Source organism: Artemia sp. Qi Xiang Cuo, chromosome 9, assembly GCF_049724085.1.
Source record: "Artemia sp. Qi Xiang Cuo chromosome 9, ASM4972408v1, whole genome shotgun sequence".
Taxonomy (NCBI): Eukaryota; Metazoa; Arthropoda; class Branchiopoda; order Anostraca; family Artemiidae; genus Artemia; species Artemia sp. Qi Xiang Cuo.
Window position 1 is genome coordinate 67,409,446 of NC_142802.1, and position 22,144 is coordinate 67,431,589.

Genomic DNA, 22,144 nt, shown 5'->3' on the forward strand with positions numbered 1-22,144 from the left:
TCTAATAAAAACATTTGATTTCTAAACCTAATATATTTCTCGCGAAATTTTTACTTTTTGCTTTACTGAAAAGAGATAAATTACATGGATGAGGGTACTAACTTTCTTTCTGTAAAAAAAAGGGCAAATTATTTAGATTCTAATTTTTTCTCTTCTTTTTAAGGCCAATTATGAAGAATGTGTGCCCCCTCCTTCCAAGAAAGCCAGAGAGGATGAGGCAGCCCCATCAGTGCCAGCAACAATGCAGCCTGGCAGAAAGTTAAAGAGAGAGTGGACGGATAACTACAATGCCGAAGCTACGCAAGATCGTGAAATAGCCGGCCCAGCCGCGCAAGAACATAGCGCTGCCACCCCGCCCGCCCTCCAACACGCACTACCTGGTCCTTCGGGTGCCCAAGTCCAGACGGATTTTGCAATTGTAAGCATTTTTTCCTACCTATCTATTTCTTCCAATGTTTTTTTCTTTTTCAATCCCAATATAAACTTATCGCAGCAGGATATTAACCCCTCACCCCTACCGCCGGGTTTTATCGGGTCCCCCCTCCCTCGGCGATCTCTAATTGTAATTTTTTTTGCAAAGAAACCGCTCTTTTCTAATCTTTTCTATTTTCCATGCATTCCCCCTATTTCTTCGCCGCTATCTCATAAGCGAATATTTTTAGGTAATTTCTATTAATAATCACCGCCTTTGAAACTCAAAATGCTGTTTTTTCACAATTGAATATCACATATATTTTTAGGTACCTTTGAAACACCGACTGCTCTTTTTCACCTAATTTTGAGAGAGATTATCCCATCTGTCACATATTGTCGTTCTAATTTACACTGAATATTTCTATCGTGCCATGTCTCGTTCCTACATAGAATATAGAACTCCAATGTCCTAATATTAATTCTGCAGACAATTTGTTCTCCGCTATTTCAGAAAACACAGAATTACGCAAAGGCCATTGAAACCTTGATTGACTAAAACCGCTAGTGTAAAACAAAACAGGGAAAGAAGACGCCAAAATTATTTATAACCTCGCGCAGGGAGCTTTATGTCAAAACATAGTGGTAATGTCTAAGAAGTGTGTGGGGAAAGCGGCTTAATGATTCTCAACATTTTGAAGTTCAAACTCATTCATCTAACCTCCATAATTAAACTCATGTGTTTACCGAACCTGTATGGAATTAGAAATATTTCAACTTTTTGCGGACATTATGTAAACGGCTGGGAGCCACGGTGGGGACCGGGCAGCGCCACTGGGCCCGAGAAGCGCTGTGGGAAACGTCGTGGGAAGCACCGCAATGGTCTCTAATCATAAAAAAAAAAAAAAACAGCATGGCTGATTTGAACACTTTGAAAATAAGCTATTTTTTTAACAAAATCAAATTACCGCCTTCCATATAAATGCGACGTTTTAGTTCGTAAATATCTTATATTAAGTTGGAAATTGACTGCTTTCAGAATATCAATAGTTGTGGGGGGAACAGTGAATTAACCAAATGCTACTATGTGCATACTGCTACTACTACTAAGCACTGACTTTAAATAATAATCCAAATTTTAACTGTAGGGATGATTTGAACACTTTAAAAATAAGCTATTTTTTCATTTGTAGGTTGTCCTGGTTCCATAATCGCCATCTCCCCCCTGCTCGTCAGTTGGAGAAGGAGAGGATGCACACGTGGAGTCCCCCAACAATTTAACATGGGACGATAGCATTGAAGTACCTTTTAATATTGACGAGTTTTTAGATGATTTTCTTTTTAATTTAGACAATAGCACAGTTGAGCTGGTAGACTTCAGCCAAAATACCTTGCAAATTTTAGATGATTTTACAAATGAATTAACTGGGAACCCTCCTCCTCCAACCGCAAATACCAAACCGAGACCACTTCGAACAACTGAAGAGGAGCCTTCCTCAGATATTTTTGAACAGGTTGGGGGAGGGGGTAATATACACGAGGGGGTGGGGGGTACAACTCCTCCCGATTTTCGATTAACCAACAGAATTTTAAATAGTATAGTTGTTTTCACTGCAACGTTTGGGGATCCCTTTAATTCACTAATGGGGGGAAAATTTGTTTTTGACCCTGTAGAAATTGTGCATGCATATGTAGATAAAATTCGTGCACTTCTGGAGAATCAAATTCAATTGTGGGGGAGGGATTCAATTAAGGTCTCCATTGTTCTAAAAGTGTTTTCTTTAAATGAGGGAAAAAGTGAAATTTATTATCATTATGTACATTCCGAGATGCGTTTGGTTTATTCGAATTTGGAAAATTTTGAGGGTGCTTTCACGGATTGGGTCGATCAAATTATAACGCATCTCGAGAACTTTAATGAAAATGGTAGCGGCTCTCTAGTTCTTTTTGTTGAAAATTTAAGTATAAATATATGTAAATTTAAGAAAGATTTTATTTTAAGAGGGGGGCATTGGGGCACGGGTACAGTTTTAAAATATAATCCAGATCTAGAAGGTTGTAAAGGTGTCCAGCGGATCTGTTTTGAAACAGATCAAAAGTGTTTCAGATATGCTTTCCTCATATCAGCATTCGAGCCTCTAGCTCGGGACGCTACCAAGACGAATTTAGACATTTGGGCTGTGCATGGGAAGGATGGGTCCGCTTTCTCCATTATAGATTTTTCTTGTTTAGAAGGAAAATACCCAGTGACGCTAAGATCTATTGATATGTTTGAAAGGGCTAATACCCACTTGAATATCGGCGTTACTCTGGTACAATACGAAACAGAATTTGAAGATGGAACTCGCTCTAAAAAGAAGGGGGTGGTCTTTCCCGTAAGGAGTCCGTCATTTGATTTGGTTAAACACTGGGTTTGGTTGTTATAAACGCCACCTAGTCAACCGAACACAATCGGTCATTTTAACCCTATCACTGACATTAGTAGAGTTCTGGGGGAGGGTAAGAAATAGAGTGTCCGTTTCTACTGTTCAACATGCCTCTCTAGATTTTGGACTGAATTAAAGCTGCAAAATCATATGAGGCATTGTAGCCGCCACGGCTACCAGACAGTGGAAACGGCTTCAGGGGATAGGGCCATTCTACGATATAAAAATTTCCAGAACACCCTTCTCCAGTGCGACAAAATATCTTTAGACTGTGAAGCTAAGCTGGTGGAGGTGAATGACCCCCAATATCCAAACCGAGTCAAAGAACATCAGGCTACTGCAGTTTCCAAAACCCACGCGCAAAGTGACAATTCTAACACCATGCGGTTGTTAAAAAATAGTAGAAACATTGGATGAGGATGAGTGCATGGACAAGGCACTGACTAAACTGATTGGCACGGCTAATGATGCTATTTCCCGTTTGAGAAATACGCATTATCCAATGGTTTTGTCCGCAGAGGATCGTCTTGCGATTAAAAATCAAAAAATATGTTGGATATGTAAGGCAGAGTTTGCAGAGGAGGGGGATAAGGGGACTAAAGGGAAAAGAGGGGGAGGGGAAAGTCAGAGACCATAATCATTTGTGGCAGGAAATGTCCTCGGGGGGTAGTAATTTTCGGGGGGTTGCGCATCAATCGTGTAATTTAAATGTTAGCCAACAGTTTTTTATCCCTGTTTTTATCCACAACTCTAATTATGATTTAAAATTTATTTTACCGGTACGGGCACGTAGGCATAGGGAGGGAGGGGGAGTAGATTGTCCATGGGTAAATAGATCATTAATCTACAACATAGTTCCCAAATCAGCTGAGAAGTTGCTGCTTCTCGAACTGAAATTGCAGGCAGTGGATAGTGGGTATATGTGCTGGAATAAAATCAGGTTTTTAGATTCTTTTAGTTTTTTCCCCAAGGCATTTAATCAATTGATTCAAGTGAAAAAAAGCGACAATTTTGATAGCTTTCCCTTGCTTAAACAGCACTTTCCAGACAGTGAAATTTATGACCTGTTGACCTGCAAAGGTATATATGCATACAATTATTACTGCTTTGGCGCTAGCTTAAGCGAGCTGAAACTACCTCCAATTGAAGCTTTTCACAATTCACTCACCAACAGTGAATGCACAGACGTGGATTTTTAGTTTGCCAAGAAGGTTTAGTCCTAGGGGAGTTGTAAAAAGGAGTGGGATTATTGTAGACTGTACTTGGCTCGTGAAGTTCTAACTCTGTTGGATATAGTCTGTAAGAACACAGACCAGATCTATTCAGAGTTCGGGTTAGATATAGGATACTATTTTTACACACCCCTTTTTTGAAGTGATATAATTCATAACTTTTGCAGGTAGCAAATATACATACTAACCGCCGTTGTTCAAAACAGCGTTGTATAACGTACAATGAGTAGTGGGTACGTTTTTCACTGGGACTTTAGCTTATCAACTTACACGATTGGACCAAGCATCAGTATAAAGTTCAAGGCAGTGTTCTCGGACGTGAGCTCGTTGCACCCCTCTGCAATGTCTAACTACTCTGTGCCATGTGGAAACTATCAATGGCTTAAGAATCCTAGTGAGTTCCCGACATTACCAACATCGAGGACAACGGGCCACAAGGATGGTTCTTTGAAATTGATGGTCACAGTCCGCTGGCGCTTCACGACTCAGTCAAAGATTTTGTCTTTCCCTGTATCAATCGGCCCGTGAGCAGGGACTCTCTGAGCCCTTAAAATCGTTCATTGGTTGAGGATATGAGGATGCACTGGACTCCCTCTAAACAGAAACTGATTGCTGATTTGGACCCTAAGGAAAATATCGTTTTTCACAAGTTGATTTTGCGTTGGTTATTGGGAATCTTTTAAGAAGACACTAAAATACCTCGTGCCCTACTGTTAAATCTTCGACCCTTCATAAAATTGTTTATTAACACTTGTTTGGACAAGTAATCTATGGCACCCTAGAAGATGGTAGCGGACATGCACAAGCTCATCCTAAATTCAGCGTTTCGCAAAATGTGTGAAAGTGTTCGTAATATATCTCGCTGCGACGTCGTGACTGACCCTCTAGAGTATGCACGAATTATTGCCGACCCCAATTTTACATCGTTCACAAGCATAGAGACTGGAATGGTTCTTCTACACAGGCGAAAGCGAAATGTAGTACTGAACAAGAATAAAGCTGGCGGCAGTTCAGTACTGGAAATTTCTAAGAAGCTTATTTTTTCATTCTTTTAAAATGTGTGCAATGTGCACGGGCCACGGGAGGGGGAGGTTCAAATTTACTATGGTGATACAGATTCTCTGCTGCTAAAGTTAAATGGGACAGAAGTGGATTTATTGGGTGATTTGCGAAATGGGGTGCACATCAGCTCGCGAATGGATTTCACCAACTGGAATCCATCTCTCTACCCCGAGTTGGTGAAACGACAAGCCCCCAACCATCTATTAATGTTAAAATAAGAGACTGGGAGTGTTTTGATATCCTGGGGTGTGTTCCAAGGTTCCAAAGTCTATTGCTTGGAAACAAATTGTGGGGAATGAAACAAGTCGGTTACAGGGGTACCTACACATTGTGTAAAAAGAAAGTTTATCATGAGCGTTTATAAAGACTGTGTAGAAAGTAGCCTAGTGCCGAGAGCACAAGTGCGTGCAATTCGCTCTCTACAGTATAGTAATTTTACTGTGACAGTGGAAAAGAATGCAATGTCGTGTATATCCGACAAAGTCTATGTGCTCGAGAATGGTGAGTGTTCTACCCCACGGCCACTGTCGTATTTCAGACCGAGTTGAATGCATAGACTATCGCAATCAACTTGGTCTGGATAAATTAACCTAACCTGAACTAACCATCACCACCATTCAACCTGTACATAAATTAACCTAACCAGCTAATCTAACCCCAGCACTAACCACCACCCCCACTAACCCAACCACTAACCTGCAGTAGCAGTGACGACAACTATTGTTTTTCGCCCCGCGGCTCCCGGGGGGAGGGGGGGGGTCCCTTCCTGTGGCCGCCCAGGGTGGGGGGGGTCCCGCCCACGGCCGGCCGGCCTTTGGCCCCGCGGTCCCCTCGGGGGGGGGGGGCCCTATTTTTAAATTCATAACGTTCAACTGTGCTAGTTCATGTTCCAAGTGTATTTTTTGTTGTTGTATAGAAAGTGTTATTGTACAGAAAAGTGTTGTACAAAAAGTGCTGTAGATGGACAGAAAAGTGTTGTACAGAAAAGTGCTGTACAGAAAAGTGTTTAAAGACAAAAAGTGCTGCTGATGGACAAAAAGTGTTTTATATTGTACATAAAGTGTTATCATTGCAGTTCATGTTGAACAAATAGAGTTTTCATGTTGACCATGAAATTTTGTCAACTGCTCTTGTTGAACAAGAGTTATTATTTTTATGATTGTTCATGTTGAATATTTGTTTCCATGCAGTGTCAAAATAAATACTGCCATGAAATATTGTTTTTTTTGTTGTTCTTGAATAGATAGATCCATGGGGAAATTACTAATTATTCATTGAGCACATATAATTTACAGTTAGTTGCAGTCTGACTGCTGTCCCCAACAGCATGTATCAATTTAAAACACCCTTCAGATCATTTCTGTGTGGACCGTAAATGTCGGGGAAAACAACACTTTTAGCTAGAATAATTCAAAATTGCGATAAAATGTTTTTGGAAAAACCGAAAAAAATCTACTATTGCTATAGTATTTGGCAGGAGTCCTATGATAAAATAAAAGCTATTGCCACATCCATACCAATACAATTCATACGGGGACTTGATGTTTTCAATAGTATTGAATCGAACTCGTGGCTGATTATTGATGATTTGGCTGAATCTATTGAACAGTTCTCGCAGGAAATGCTACAACTGTTCACCGTTCGCTCCCATCATGAACACATTTCCGTTACTATAGTTCTACACAATCTGTTTCATCAGAGCAAATGTATGCAAACCCTTTCATTGAATTACACTGTTTATATTATCTATTTAGTCGTTCGTGATTCTAGCTCGTTAAAAACTCTCAATAAGCATATATACACAGTTGCCCCTAAATTTCTAGTGACAGATGACACTCTTTCTAATAAAAAACACTTCTGTTAAATTTTGTTTGATCTTAATCATAGAACGCGCGAGGATCTACGTGTAGTCACAGACATTTTCGACACTTAAATTACAGTATATCTTCCGGTGAACAGTAGAAAAGACTATTAGTCGCCATTATGACACTTATGAAACTACACGAACAACGGCATCTGTTTTCCGTTTTAAACACTTCAAAACCGTTGCTTAGGAAGGCTATACTCAAACATGGGGTTGACAATGATTTCATTAATCTAATATCTGAACTTTGTTTAAATTTAACTTTGGGCAATGTTCAACTGCCAGAAGGTGTTACACAACAGACAAAGCAACAACGTTCCACTTTACGCGCATGGGCTTGAAAAAACACGGGGAAAAAATTTAAAATAAAACGACTCCTTCAAGCAGGTGGCAGCTTTTTCACACTTTTACTACCGATAATTGCAGGACTTGTCAACATTTTTCTCTAGTGAAACTGGTAAAACTCTATAAATTGACACCATTTGAACTTGTCTTCTCACCCGTCGAACATTTTGAAGACAATCTAAGCAAATTCATTAACGACAAGAATATTGCCAACGACAAAAAACTGCTTTTACTTCAATATGCATTGCGACGTGTGGACAAATATAAACCATATTATGAGAGACCCATCACAGATCCCATTAAACCGGAAACATCTCCTCAAGATTCTGCAGCGCAATCAATGGAGAAGGAATTGAATTCGATTGTATTGAAAATTGGAAACCTATAGCCACTGACCTATCGACAACAGACTAAAAGAGTATTATCATATCTCATGTTGGAAACTGGTGGTGATCAGTTTCAAGTCGAGAGCACAGGGAAACGAATTATAATCCAGGGAAAAAGTTATAATCTAGTTGATTTAATTTGTGATATGGTGACGAATCGTAAAGGACTCTTATCCTTTGATGATAATCTATACAGCTTTCTGTGTGTATCAAACTTCCCCAAAAGCCTTATTGGCAATAAGCAAATTCTAAAGAAACTAAGAGAATATAGTCCACCAACACCATCATTTAAAAAAGAAGAAGATTCAATATTTGAAGATACTAGCAGCGTCATTGATTTTACAACACCTGTGGCTGCTAGTCAAAAGCGAAGACGAATTGATTCGCCCACCAGTGTGCAAAAGGGGAGTGGTCATTACACTACATGTTTACGCTCAAAATGGATAAAGTTTTGAAAGGTGTCTGAAAATAATGGTGAAGCGGGAAGTTTAAGCTCCCCCGAAACACTTTCCAAAGCTGTCTCCGGCACCACCACATTGAAAAATGCAAAAGAGTATCTAGAAAATGAACCAAGTTACACACTACATCGGAATCATAGACTTCGCAGTAAACAATACCGACAAACTAAAGCCTTTTTCCCTCTGCATATAATGCAAATGGATCTTTTAACTCTAGACGCACTTCAACAGCGTCACAATGTGCCATAAAAATATATTCTAGTGGAAATCAGTATCTTTAGTCGCTATGCCAATGCTATTCCACTGCGATCAAAGAGAGGCGTTGAAGTTGCTAGGACCATTGAAAGTATTCTAGAACAGGATTCATATAGAAAAGTTCAATCGGATCGTGGCAGTGAATTTGTTAATCCCCATGTGCAAAAGGTTCTTTTGAAATATAATACAATACTTTATCATAGTCACAGCCCGATAAAGGCTGCATTGGATGAACTATTAATAATAACGATTCTTATATTAATTTAAATATTTTGAACTTTGAAAAATACGTCGGATTTTATTAATTATTTTTATAAAATAATTTTTATTTATAATAAACGACCCCATCGATCTCTGTCCAACTCTACACCAACGGATGTTCACTACAATGAAAATACATTTGATGCTTTCCTAAAGCAATACTCCAAGGGTGAAAAAGAGAAAAAAAGAAGAAATTCAATGTTGGTGATACTGTTCGAATTAATAGAACCAACAATATTTTTTAAAAGGGGAAATATTTATGGAGCACTGAACTTTTTAAAGTGTCTAAAATTCTAGACACTGAGCCCACGACAGATTGACTGCAAGACTGCAAAGATGACAAGATTCTCGGTAGTTTTTATTAACATGAATTGCAAAAAGTTAACAACACTTCCGAAATGTATCAAATTGAAAATATATCAAAGAGTCGTACACGCGATGGTAAGAAAAAGGTGCTTGTTCGCTGGCTAGGATACAACTCGGATTTTGATTCTTGGATCAGTGCTGAAGACATTGACAATGTCCAATGATTTCTATGTTACTTTCATGTCCAATGTTTCTTATCCTCTATACAATGACTTGAATAAAACAAGTGATTTTTGGATGAAATTCTCCCCCACCATAAAATTCGATGACGGAAAGTATGAAGTTGCTCTTTTTGACTGTATTCTCAAAAATACCTATGATATCCTGAGAAAGGATCTTAGATATGAAATAAAAATTATACCCTATGATTGGCCGCCGCCACCAACAGGTGATCAAGAACAAATTCAAAAAAACAATTGGATGGATTATCCATATATTGAATTACCCTACGAGGAACTCACCTGTATGAATGATTTATGTCGTTCTATTAATAAAATAATTTCCGATCGTAAAAAGGGGGCTTTTTATTTCAACTATTCAAAGGAGGAGGGAAAGATCTACATTAGTTCACCCATTGCCAATGAAAAGGTTATTCTCAATAATAATCTAAAGGATGTTCTTGGCTTTAAGCTCAATATAATCAATGGTAAAAGTGCCGGAAACACTAATTTCATTTCTGCTGACTACCAGCCTGCCTTCACGAGAAATACCGGTATATTTCTCTACGCTTCATTAGTGGAAACATCTCGGGTTTGTAATTCAAATGTTCCCCTCCTACGAGTTCTTGAAAGAAAAACCAATCAAGAACATATTCACCACTACAATATAAAGCATCTTCAGTATAGTCCCGTAAACACTTCCTATTTGGAACTCTGTCAGTTAACACTAAGAACCGAATTGGGTGATCCCATAGCAATTTCAAAAGGGTTGGCTGTGATTACATGCCATTTTCGACCCATCGTTCAAAAGCAAGATGTCTAATAAAAAAGTGGTATTCACTTGTCCTGATATTGACTGCTATGTTAATACTCTAGGCCCAAGACAACATGGCCATGGAATGGACTATTACAAGGGGCACTCGTCAATGTCGGGCTACGGTGTTGGCAGTTGGTTTGCTAAGTTGTTTCGTTCTTCACTACCTTTGGCTAGAAAATTTCTTGTACTAGCTGCAACAGATTTTGTAACGTATACAATACACGATTAGGGCTCTGGCAAAGATTGAAAAAAAAGTACTATGGAAAATCTTAGGTCGAGGGTGCGAACCCTTCTTGAGAAATTAAAACAAATTGGGGAAGACTTAAAAATGTCAAGAAACAATGCATCCCTCATCAGTCTCTACTCAGGTCGGAAACGAAAGACATCATCCCTCTTGTCAAAGAAAAGAAGGAAAAAGCGGACACGTGCTGTAAACAGAAGTCCCAGAAAGAAAATTGTTAGATCGAAACTAGATTTCTTCTCCTAAAATGTCCTACCTGCCGCATAAGGATTCTCAACCTTCAATCACCGCCTCATTGAATCTATTCAATGCAGAAAATGTTGATGTGAGCATCAAGCATGGATACTATCGACAATTTTATGCAATACAGCTCCTCTCCGATATTATCCAATTTCAAATTTAGTCTAATGAAGACCAAGTCATGGAATGTTCTTCGAAAGTTTTAAATATACAAAGAAAAGTCCGGAACACCGAAAATACAACGAAAAAACTGGGAGATAGGCTATCCTTTGAAAATTGTATATCAAATAATTTATATCATCAATTCATTGTATACATAAATGTTACACTGGTGAGCACTAGCAACAATATCTCAAATTATACAAGCTATATGCAATTCATGCTGATGACACCAAAGTCATATAAGAAATTGAGAGGCTCCTCCAATGGATATGAATATATTGCTAATACTGATAGTACAGATGCACTTAAAAAATGCTGCAACTAGTGAATTACATCAAGTTGGAAAAATATATCATGAAATATTTAATATACCCCAATGGCTACCACCCAATATTAAAGTGGATATAAAACTATCGCTTACACCATCCAATTTTATATTGAGAAAAGAACTTGCTTCCAATCTTGATGTAAGTCTCTCCCTCACCTCAGCAATACTTCATGTACGCAAACAACAGGTCATGAGTTCTGTTGCTTTGGCCGTGGAAAACCTGACAGCCAATGGCAACAATATTAAACCACTTGTTCCTCATACAATCACCAATCAACGTCATATTGCACTGGGGTCACGCACCTTCACCGATTCATCCTTTATCAATGGTGAAATTCCATCAAAACTTGCGTTTGCCTTTGTGAAAAGTGCCAGTGTAATAGGATCATGGACTGAATATCCACATAAATTCGAGATGTTTGGACTTTCATCTCTTGTGTGCAAAGAAACGGCATCCCACTCTACAATCTATCTTATGATAAATCCTAGAGAACATTGTACGAGTTGACCATGCAAACCCTAGATCATGACTCTCAACTATTTGAAAATGGTATAACCGAAGATATGTTTGCTAAAACACATGGTATCATTGTATTGGATTTGTCAGATACACAGGATATGAGGATAGTACGTACGGGGAGTTTGCGTTTAGAGTGTACATTTGCCGACCTATTGGCTGAGAGTATTGCACTAACCTCACTAAACCAATATTAAACCTATTGGGAAGTCACTCACGAAGGCAGTGTTCTACTAGACTTAGCGCCATGAACACCAGTCAAATAATCAATGTATTTAATATGGACCCCTACATGTCCCAGTACAAATGCTATTGTCTGCCCTCGGACTATCTTGGAAAAATTCAAAGTGACAACAATACCTTGATTATTGTTAATAGCAGTCCGTCGACTGTGCTGACGGGTCATTGGTTGTGCATCTTTCAAACAATGACGACGATTGAATTTTTTTATCCTCTTGGTCTACCATATACATTCTACCCACCCCATATCAGCAAGTATTTCGAGATCAGGGGGAAAACTAAAATTCAAAATCGAAAGAGGGTGCAGGATCTAACAACTAAAAGCTATGGCTTCCATGCGCTACTATATTTTGTGTTCTGATGTCGCGGTTATACTTACAAGCAGTTTCTTCAAATTTATGTTGACAATCCACGTCTGAACGACTTTCTAGTGGAAAATATCCTCTCAGACCTATATAGTATTGATTTCAGTGCCCTAAGAGTAGAGTGCTTTAAAAATGTTTGTGAATTTGTTTATTAATAAAATGCACATATATATACAACAATGTCTTTAAATCTTCACTTTAGATTTCTTCATCTTTGATGTATAGGCAACTGTCGTGAACCACTAATGCTGGTAAATCATTTGGATTCACTGTATATTGATCTTGATTGACTGCAAAGTCAGGGTCACATTTTCTACAGTACAATGTAACTTCACTCTTGTCATATCTCTTTGTATAGTCAATGATACTATCTGCATTCATATCATGAAATTCACGAGTTTCAATCTGTCTATTTGAAGCAATATCACATACAATGTTTTAAAATGGTGAATCACATTCCGTCAGAGCCAAATAAAAATCACTTGGTTTATAGTCAGAGTAGGTGGTGTCGTCGCAGCGATGACGTAGAAACCAAATTGTCTTGTTACCCCACCAGTTGAATCGTAGACCAGAGTCCTCTTCCCAAAATAATTGAAATCCGCGATGAGACCAATCTCGTAGAAATAAACTAAAATCACGTTTGGGATTCTTTCCAATCATAGCGGGGTAAGTATTCTCCCACTGATCACATTTATCATAGTGACAATTGGAGCACAAGTGCCCTCTAGGATGAGAGTCACACACCTCCTCAAGACATGAATTACATCCTTTAATTTGTACTGCATAGCCTCTATGTAATTTACAAGGATTACATAATTTACACCTTTCACTATAGTCATCAATAATTGTACAATTCTCACATTGATTCCAACTGCCAAGAGTGTACATGCACAATGGACATATATAGAACATTTTTCGGTTTCCGATGTCAACTCACTCACAGCTAAAACGAAACTGATCCTCTTCGCTCGATAAATTCAATGAGAGGGAAATGGGGGAGAGATGAGTAGCTCTGTGACGTTACCTCTTTCGAATGATGGGGCAGCCATCTACATTGAATCCATTGGCAATGTTTTCAAAAGTATATCCACAATATGATTCTGCTTTGTTCCAATTAATATATCAATAAATTGACTATAAGTACTTGAGTTACATTTTAAAAGTTTCATACAATAGTCCAATGGGGGAGAATCACTCCCGATTATATAGTCAAGTGGCCCCTGACAAGAGAATATCCAGCGTTTAAGAGATAACTCGAGAAAAACATCATCCAAAATCAAATGTTTTTCCATAAACACTAGATTTGATCTAATTCTCTCTTTTTCAAATTTATTCATTTTTCAGTCCTTTCACTTCTACTGCTGACTCTAGACTGAACCTGATTCGTTTGCCCCTAACCAGAAAAGAAAGAGAACATTTTAGATTTTGAAACAATTTTATTAAATAATTACAACAACAACATCAATAATATAGATCATGTACAATTAGCCATACTGTTTATTGTATTCAATATGTTTCACCAATGCACTTAAAGCACATTGAAGTCTATTAACATGTGCAATATCAACTTTATCGGCAAAACATAATTGATCATCCATTTTAAATTTGCTCTAAGATATCATATATCTTGCATATACTGCATCCCATTCCAGACAAAGACGTGATCCTTTCGTGATTTCCACCGCAATGTTTGGTGCTCTTGTACTATTATCATCAACTCCACTATCAACTTCTAATAGGGTAAACATTCCACTCATTATTACAAATATATATCCAAATGTGTAAAGTCAAACTGTTCTTCTTCTTCTCACTCCTTTGAATTCTATTCACAGACTAATAAAACTCTAACAAAATCCTTTCTTTATATTCCCTCCGCCGCTAATATGTAAACAAGCCCTCTGATTGGCTGAGAAGGAAACACGTGATCTAACTGTTTCCGGGAAACTCTTAACATTGCCTAGAGCAACAACAACAAATACTATTTCTGGATCATAACATTCACGATCGATTACGCAATCAAGCTCTCAGAAATTCACTTCCCCCTCGAGTCCTAGATCAATAACATTGTTCCCGTTAGAATTCAATGCGCATGTGCAACCTTCATTCCGGAGTTATTACACATAGAAACATCAAATAAATCGACCTTGGAAAAAGAGGTCATTGACCCCATTAACCACGTGTTCTCCCTAGGGAGGCTATGCCCATATATGGAGCCCTGTCAGTATTCTATGCCCATATAAGGAGCCCTGTCACGATCAATAGGGGCCATTCTACTGCCGTGTTTAGATTAAACAGATTTTCTTCGCACAATTTTCTCAATAGACTGTCCATCCAAGAGGAATGTAAGTGTGACCTTTATGACAAGTTTCCATGGAAATTTGAAACAGAAACGACTTGTTCAAAAAGTCCTTTGGTGAAACGCTACTATCCCACTCGGGCTCATGTGAAACGGTTGAGTTGATCAATGAACTGCTTCGGTAGAGCAAGAGCTTACAAAAAGTTTTATTTAGCTGCTCCAAACAGTCATTTCATTTATCAAGTCTCCCTGATACAAAGTCTCTTTATCAAAGTCTCTTTATCAAGTCTCTTTATCAAAAACAAACCTCCCTGTGCTTGATAAAAGTCCCAAAGACAAAAAAAAAAAAAAAAAAAAAAGAAGAAATCAAAAACCAACACTAAATTAAAAGAGGCCCTCTTGAAGCAACGGTGACGGGGCAACTAAATAAAAGCATCCAATATGCTGCTCAAACATGGGAAGTCATTTTGTTTAGAGCTTTTTTGAACGCTAATCGTTTACGTTATTCGTTTCTGATGTTTGTTTTGCTTTTATTTTGTCCATGGGATTTTTTTTCCAGAGAGATTGCCTTCGGATTGTTTTGGGTACCCAACTCACTGAACGTATCTCCCTTTCGTATCCCGCTTTCTAGGGCTATAGTGAGGGAAAGGTTTAGATGGCTAGGGCACGTTCTTCGGATGAAGGATGACAGATTACCAAAGATTGTCCACCATCTAGGGCTAAACGGAAAGCAGGTCTTTCTCGGTTGTGGTGGGAGGGAGTTATAAAGAAAGGTTTAAGGGAAATGGGAACTTCCTGAGAAGTTGTGAAGAGAGAGGCTTTGAGTAGATTGGGATGGAGGAGGAGCGCACGTAGCTGTGTTCGCCTCAGTAGCCTTGTGCTTGGTGCACATAGCTTGGTGCTGCGGTGATTTGTTAGTATTAGTAGTATATATTGTTTTAATCTTTATTCACTTTTGTGCACTGAGGACGGTCAAACTGAGGTCTTGAGCCAAATGTCTGCATATTTATCTTTCCTTTTTTAACTGGGTAAAATTATACTTGTGTTGTCTTCTTCACAATTTTTTTTCTCATTTTGTCCTGCATGACCACATAAAAATATTTACTCAAACCCAACTATCAAATTTAAATGTTTGATTGGAGATTTAATATGCTGAATAAACGACAATTTTGACAAAAAAGAACTTTCTTAAAGATCAGAAACCTTTTTATGTAATGTTATTTTATATCGTGTTAAATCTAAGACTCTTGTTTAATTTCAGCTTCGGTCATTCAAAAGGCACTATCTTACAGAAATTATTTTTTGCAGGATAGTTGAAATACTTAAAACTGACTTTCGGGCTTTTCCTTTCACTAGGGTCTGTTCTATTCCTCAAGTTCAGGTTCAATTTATATATTAGTGTCTCACACATTGAATCTGGAGAAGAATGACGTTCAATTCCATAGTCACTTGCCGTGACGTTAGGTCTCTAACCAAGGCCGTACCCTGGATTTTTTTTTCGGAGGGGGTTTTACTCAAAAATTTTTTTTCGGGGGGGGGGGGGTACACAAAAAAAGTAAAAAAAACACATACAAAATTTGTTTATATCCATTTTTGTTACGTTTTTACGAGTCCAAAAAATATTTTTTTGGCCCCCCCCTCCTCTCTGGGTACGGCCTTGTCTCCAACTACTCTATGCAACTTAGAAAAGTAAGAAAACCTGACTATTCTGAGACTATTTTTAGGACAAAGAAGAGGAGGTATTGGTGAGCTGAATCAGCGTATCAATGATCTACGAATGGGTGGCGGAGGAGGTATGACATCTATTAGCTCTAATCCGGGTAGACGGCCTCAAAGTCAGCATATAATGCCTACCCCCGATCGAAGAGATAGTAGTACTACGATAAGCTCATATTATGGAAGTATGAAATCTGGTGCGTCACCTATGCCTTTCAGCAGAAGAACATCAGATGTTTCGCAGGTATATTTTAGTTTTGTATATCCTTCTCAGTCCAGCTGAGAGAGAGGGGCTTGGGGGCGGGGGGGTTAAAACAGTGGTATTAATCTTTCAGTGTCGTTAATTCATGAAAATTCATGAGGGGACGTATTTTCAATACTTAGGTTTGGAGGAGGGGGGGGATTTGTTGCCTTTTAATTGTTTTGATGAAAATACCCAAAAAGGATTTTTTTTTAATGAAAATATCCCAAAACAGATCTTCTTAAAAATCAAGGGGGTGGCACAGGCCCCCTCTAACCACTTGAGGCCAGTGCAGTCTTTTCTTTTGCGGATCTATTTCTTTCTACGGATCTCTTGTATTTGTTTATCAGGATTTTGTTTGGACTGGGAGAGGGGAAGAAAGTTTCCGGGGGGGGTATAACTTCAAAAAAGTGTCAGATATAGGCAGATATTACGCAGGATATGAAAGACTAAAAAAAGTGGATTAAGATTACGTGTCAGCCATGACTTTGATATTTTTTAATAATTTTTTTAATTTCTCATGAATTTTTATCTGATTTTTTTTTCTCCTGCAAATAATTTCTGTTTCTTGACAGGAGAAGAGAAAACATTCCGAGGGCTCTAGCGCTTGGCTGCTGAGGTTAAATTACTCGCTAATAACGAGAACAATTGCTATGAATAACTGATCAATGTTATTCAAGGAACTAGTGGAAAATTAAGTTTTGGAGTTGTTTTGCGAATTTAATAACGACGCACCAGTCTAGTTATGAATAATAAGCCTTGAAGGTTGTAAAATATACCACGGCAAGTCAGAGTCGATGCATTGCTGTTGACTAATATTGGGCCCTTGTAAAGACCAGTCATAGACGTTTAAAATAACAGAAATGAAGTTGAAAATGCCCGACTTGCGCTTACTTTCTTGTAGTGATTCGAAATTCATGTTCCAATTTCATGACACGTTCAGAAATTTTTGTGTACATTTGAAAAGATTTTACAACCCACTGGATCAGAATTATAATTTATTGAGGCAGGAACATCGTAAATATCTTTTTTCGGGTCGGGGTATGTCTGTCAAAAAGGGAAAAATTGATTTTTAATACTTTCTGCACAAAGTCGACTGAAAACTCTAGTTTTAGATTCCAGACAAATTTTCAACTGGATTCTTATTCACCCTGGGATAATTTCTGTTTGTTGGCAGGAGGGGAGAAATTGCCTCCCGAGGGCTCTAATGTATGGCTGCTGAGATGAATTTAATCGTTAATAATGAGCACATATGCTATCGATAATTAATTAACTTTATCTAAGGAACCAGTAGAAGATTGAATAGCGAATTTTGGTAACTACTATGGCATACCAGGCTGCAAGGCCGTAGCCAGAGGTGAAGTTAGGGGGGTTTGACCCTCCCCCCGAAATGTTTGTCTGATTCCTAAAAACGTAATAAAAATGGATATAAACAAATTTTGTATGCGTTTTTTGTTTTCTTTTTGTGCCATCCCCTTCCCGAAAAGAACTTCGAGTAAAACCCCCTCTGAACAAATCCTGGGTACGGCCTTGCCAGGCTTGGGGGGGGGGGGTTGTATGTTTTTCAAGAAAGAAAAATTGCAGGAACAGTATTAAAGCTGTAAGATATTTTGGAATAGCTTGTACATGCCTGGATGCTTCGGGGAGACGGAGTTGGACCGAAGTCTCTGCTGTTGTACTTACATGCCCTGTTGTAAGAATAGCGAACAAAATGGAGATTTTATTCTTTTTTTTATACATAGCACTGACTTATTTATAGTATAGTAAATATATATCGTTCTGCAGAAAGCGATTTTTTTTTACCTTTAAAATCCTACGGTTGCACAATGAATTGATCTCTAGTTGATACTAGGGGGCCCATGCCTCAATTCCAACTGCCGCAGGCCCGATGCAAGGATCTTTGCAGTCAAGAAGCATTGTTAATTCATAGACCAGGGGAACTTGTGGAAATTGATTTCGTCTCTTTTTTGAGAAGGTTTTTCGTGATTGAACCAAGTCTGTTCTTACGATTAATAGTCAGTCAGTGAAATCTTTCGATGAATATCGCTCGGTGAAATCTTTTGGAGTCAGAAAACAGGAAATCGAGTTTAAAGGTTCACTAATGGCACAACACGTGTATAAGCTCTCAGTATGTTCTTACTACGTTTTATGATTTTTTCTTAAATCATGGATCAGCTTCTGTTTTACGTTTGTTTATAAGTATAGAAAATAAAGAAAAAAAAACGTGAACTATAACTCCAGGGGCAATTCTATAAAAGGATAGCCACTAGGAATTTTAGTAGCAATTTAATAGCACTAAAATCTAAATGAGTCAACCATTCTTTTAAAATAGCCACTAGGAATCCTATAAAAGGATAGCCACTAGGAATTTTGGTAGCAATTTAATAACACTAAAATCTAAATGAGTCAACCATTCTTTTAGATGTCAGCCATATCTGGAAGGAACGCAATGATGGCATCCCCATTTGACCCGATTTCTCCTGGTAGTTCGAGACGATCCAGTTCAACCTCTACTTTTCAAGGTGGCTATAGCTTGCACCCAACTACTGCAGCTCAAATGCAAATGCCAAGGAGAAATGTCATCAATCCTGAACCAAATGCAGCAGAAAACCTCGTTGCTCAGGTAAAATTCCTCTCTGTAGCTCGAATGAAAGTGTGCAAACAGTTCGTGGTAACGAACTGTAAGTAAGGAGCGACCCGGCTCAATAGTAACCGAAACTCTTAAATACGGAATTTTGATACCAACAGATACATCAAAAGAATCAGATTTTAATGCTGATTTCAAATATATAAGTTTCATCAAGTTTAGTCCGGTCCATCAAAAGTTATCTGCCTGAGAAAAATTGCCTGATTTTCGGAAAAAGGAGGAAATACCCCTAAAAGTCTTAGAACCTTAATGAACATCACACCATCATATTCAGCGTATCAGAGAACCCTACTGTAGAGGTTTCAAGCTCCTATCTGCAAAAATTGTAATTTTGTATTTTTTGGCAGAAGAAAGATCACGGATGCGTGTTTATTATTTTTTTTTTCAGGGGCGATCGTATCAACCCAGTGGTCCTAAAATATCGTCAGAGGGCTCATTCGAACGGAAATTAAAAGTTCTAGTGCCCTTTTGAAGTGACCAAAAAAAATGGAGGGCAACTAGGCCCCCTCCCACGCTCGTTTTTTCCCAAAGTCACTTGCTCAAAATTTTGAGATTGCCATTTTGTACAACATGGTCAAACATATAATAACTATGTCTTTTCGGATGACTTAATCTCCCGAAGTCCCCGGGGGGAGGGCTGAAAGTTATAAACTCTACCCAATGTTTACATTTAATATTGGTTATATTAAATGTATTGGTTATTGGGAAGTATACAGACGTTTTCAGGGGGGATTTTTCTGGTAGTGGCGGGGGTGGGGGGGGGGGGGTCGGGGATTACATGGGAGGTTCTTTCTATGGAGGAAGCTTTTATGGGGGAAGGGACATTGCTATGAAGGGGGTGCCGGGTTTTCCAGTATTAATAAAAAAAATGATCAGAAATTTTAATTAACGGCCTTTGTGATTAAGGGTTCATTTTTATAGAATTATAACAAAATTCAAATTTTAATGTAAAGAGCGAGGTATTGACTAGGGGGCGAACCCCCTATTATACGTATTAAAAATATATGAAGATAGAAGTTCGTTACGTAAGTTAATTCGTAAGTTACGTATATTTATTACTAATAAAAACGTTCGTAAATAAAATTAAACGACTTTCGAGAAAGCCATTTAACCAAATACAAGTAAAATTGATATGCAAATTATATTTTAATTATTCATGTACTGTGATCCAAAATCAAAACCTACATTAATTCAAAAACGGTCAAGTATTAAATAAAAAACACAAGTTTTTTTTTAACTGAAAGTAAAGAGCGACATTAAAACTTACAACGAGCAGAAATTATTCCATATATGAAAGGGGCTGGTCTCTCCTCAACGCCTCCTCTTTACGCTAAAGTTTGACTCTTTCTCACAACTCTATTTTTTTAAACAATAAAAACTTTAGCTTAAAGAGCGAGGCGTTGAGGAGGGGACATCTTCTTTCATATACGGAATAATATTTGTTCGTTTTAAGTTTTAATGTCGCTCCTTACTTTCAGTTAAAAAAATTTAATTTAATTTTTAATTTAATTTATATATAAAACACCTGCAGCTCAGATGCAAAAAAAAAAAAAAATTAAAAATTCTGCAACTCAAATGGAAAACCTACTGCTACTTAAGTATTAAAAAATCTGCAATTCAAATGGTAAATTTCACGAAGAAATGTTATCTATTCAAAACCAAATGCGGCGGAAAAACCTCGTTGCTCATGTAAAATCATTTTCTGTTGCTCAAATGCAAATGCAATTTTATTATTTTTGTATAAAATGGAAAAATTATTATTTATATATAAAACACACAGCAGCTCAAATGCAAATTTCAAGAAAAATGTTATCAATCTGAAACTAGATGCAACGAATACCAAGTTGCTCAGGTAAATTACGATTATTTTCTCCTATTAATCTTATTCATACTTCAAATCACTGATTTTCATTAGTGAATTTAGGTTTAGCGTTTATATTCCAATGCCTGTTTTGGCAACTGTTTCAGTGTTAATAACAGTGAAACACTAAAAACCATGAACGTTGAGAGAACTTTTGAATACTGGAAAACTAAAGTATGTTGGTTATCAAACAGTTCGTGGTAACGAACTGTAAGTAAGGAAGGAAGGTATTGACTAGGGGGCGAACCCCCTCGTATACGCAATAATTTCTGTTCGTTTTAAGTTTTAATGTTGCTCCTTACTTTCAGTTGAAAAAAACTTTTTTTTTATTTAATCCCTTAAAGGCCTGTGATCAATCTAATGTCTATTGAATGACTATTGAATTTGAAAACTTCTGTCTAAAGTTCGTTTTGGTTTAATTTTTTTTAACCTTACGTTTTTCCATTTGAAGAAAGCCTGATATAATGATGAATATGCTAGTTCGCGGTGATAAATACGGGAATAATTTTTAGTTCAGCATTATCATCATATTTTGTAAAGTTTATGTATAAGGAGGAGTTATAAAGGTACGTAAACATAAAACCAGATTTTAAAAGCTAAATCAGAATCCGATTGGTATGATCGATACAAGTATCGTGTTATGGACTATAAATCTGAATTCTCCTAAAAAATGCCACGTTGTGACACTGTACCTAAATTCTCTAATCACAGACCTTAATTGTATTAGAGCCAACAGTATTGTAGGAATTGTTTGTACAGTTTTGAAGTAACTAGAAAATCACATACATTCGAAGTAGTGTGTTGAAGACTAAGTTTGTGAGAGATGTTCTCCATAAATGTTCTCAAAGGACGTAAAAGAGCCAAAAAGCCGTGAGTTGCACTCAAGACTCAACAACATTTTCGTAAAGGGGGAAATTTCCTATATGCGTCCGTATGGTCAAGTGACCTCTAAGCCTACAGCTCAATTGTGTGAGGCTACGTTATTATAGGAATTTTATACAGTTTCAAAGTCACTAAATACTCACATTCACAATGCTCACACTCACAGTCACAAATAGTCACTAAATACTCACACAAATGTATGCAAGTTTCTGCGCTTAAAGATACAGTTTTTCACTTGACTTTCTTTTTCAGACGCAGAATATGTCTCTTCAAGGAGGTGCTGGATATACAAATGCTTGGCCATCAAATGAGACTTACCATACTCGAAATGACTTCGCTCAAAGGTGTTTCAATTCCATGCAACAGG

At 37.7% G+C, this 22,144-nt stretch overlaps 1 protein-coding gene across 2 annotated transcripts in view; it reads left to right on the forward strand.

Annotated features, from left to right (window-relative positions):
- The window catches only part of ci (transcriptional activator cubitus interruptus), a 221,058-nt gene that overhangs the window by 192,072 nt on the left and 6,842 nt on the right, over positions 1-22,144 (forward strand). For both annotated transcript variants that reach the window (XM_089094842.1, XM_089094843.1), the window contains exons 13-15: positions 16,155-16,390; positions 18,810-19,010; positions 22,030-22,143. In XM_089094842.1, the coding sequence (XP_088950968.1) occupies positions 16,155-16,390; positions 18,810-19,010; positions 22,030-22,143 (551 nt within the window). The remainder of the gene's footprint in view (positions 1-16,154; positions 16,391-18,809; positions 19,011-22,029; position 22,144) is intronic.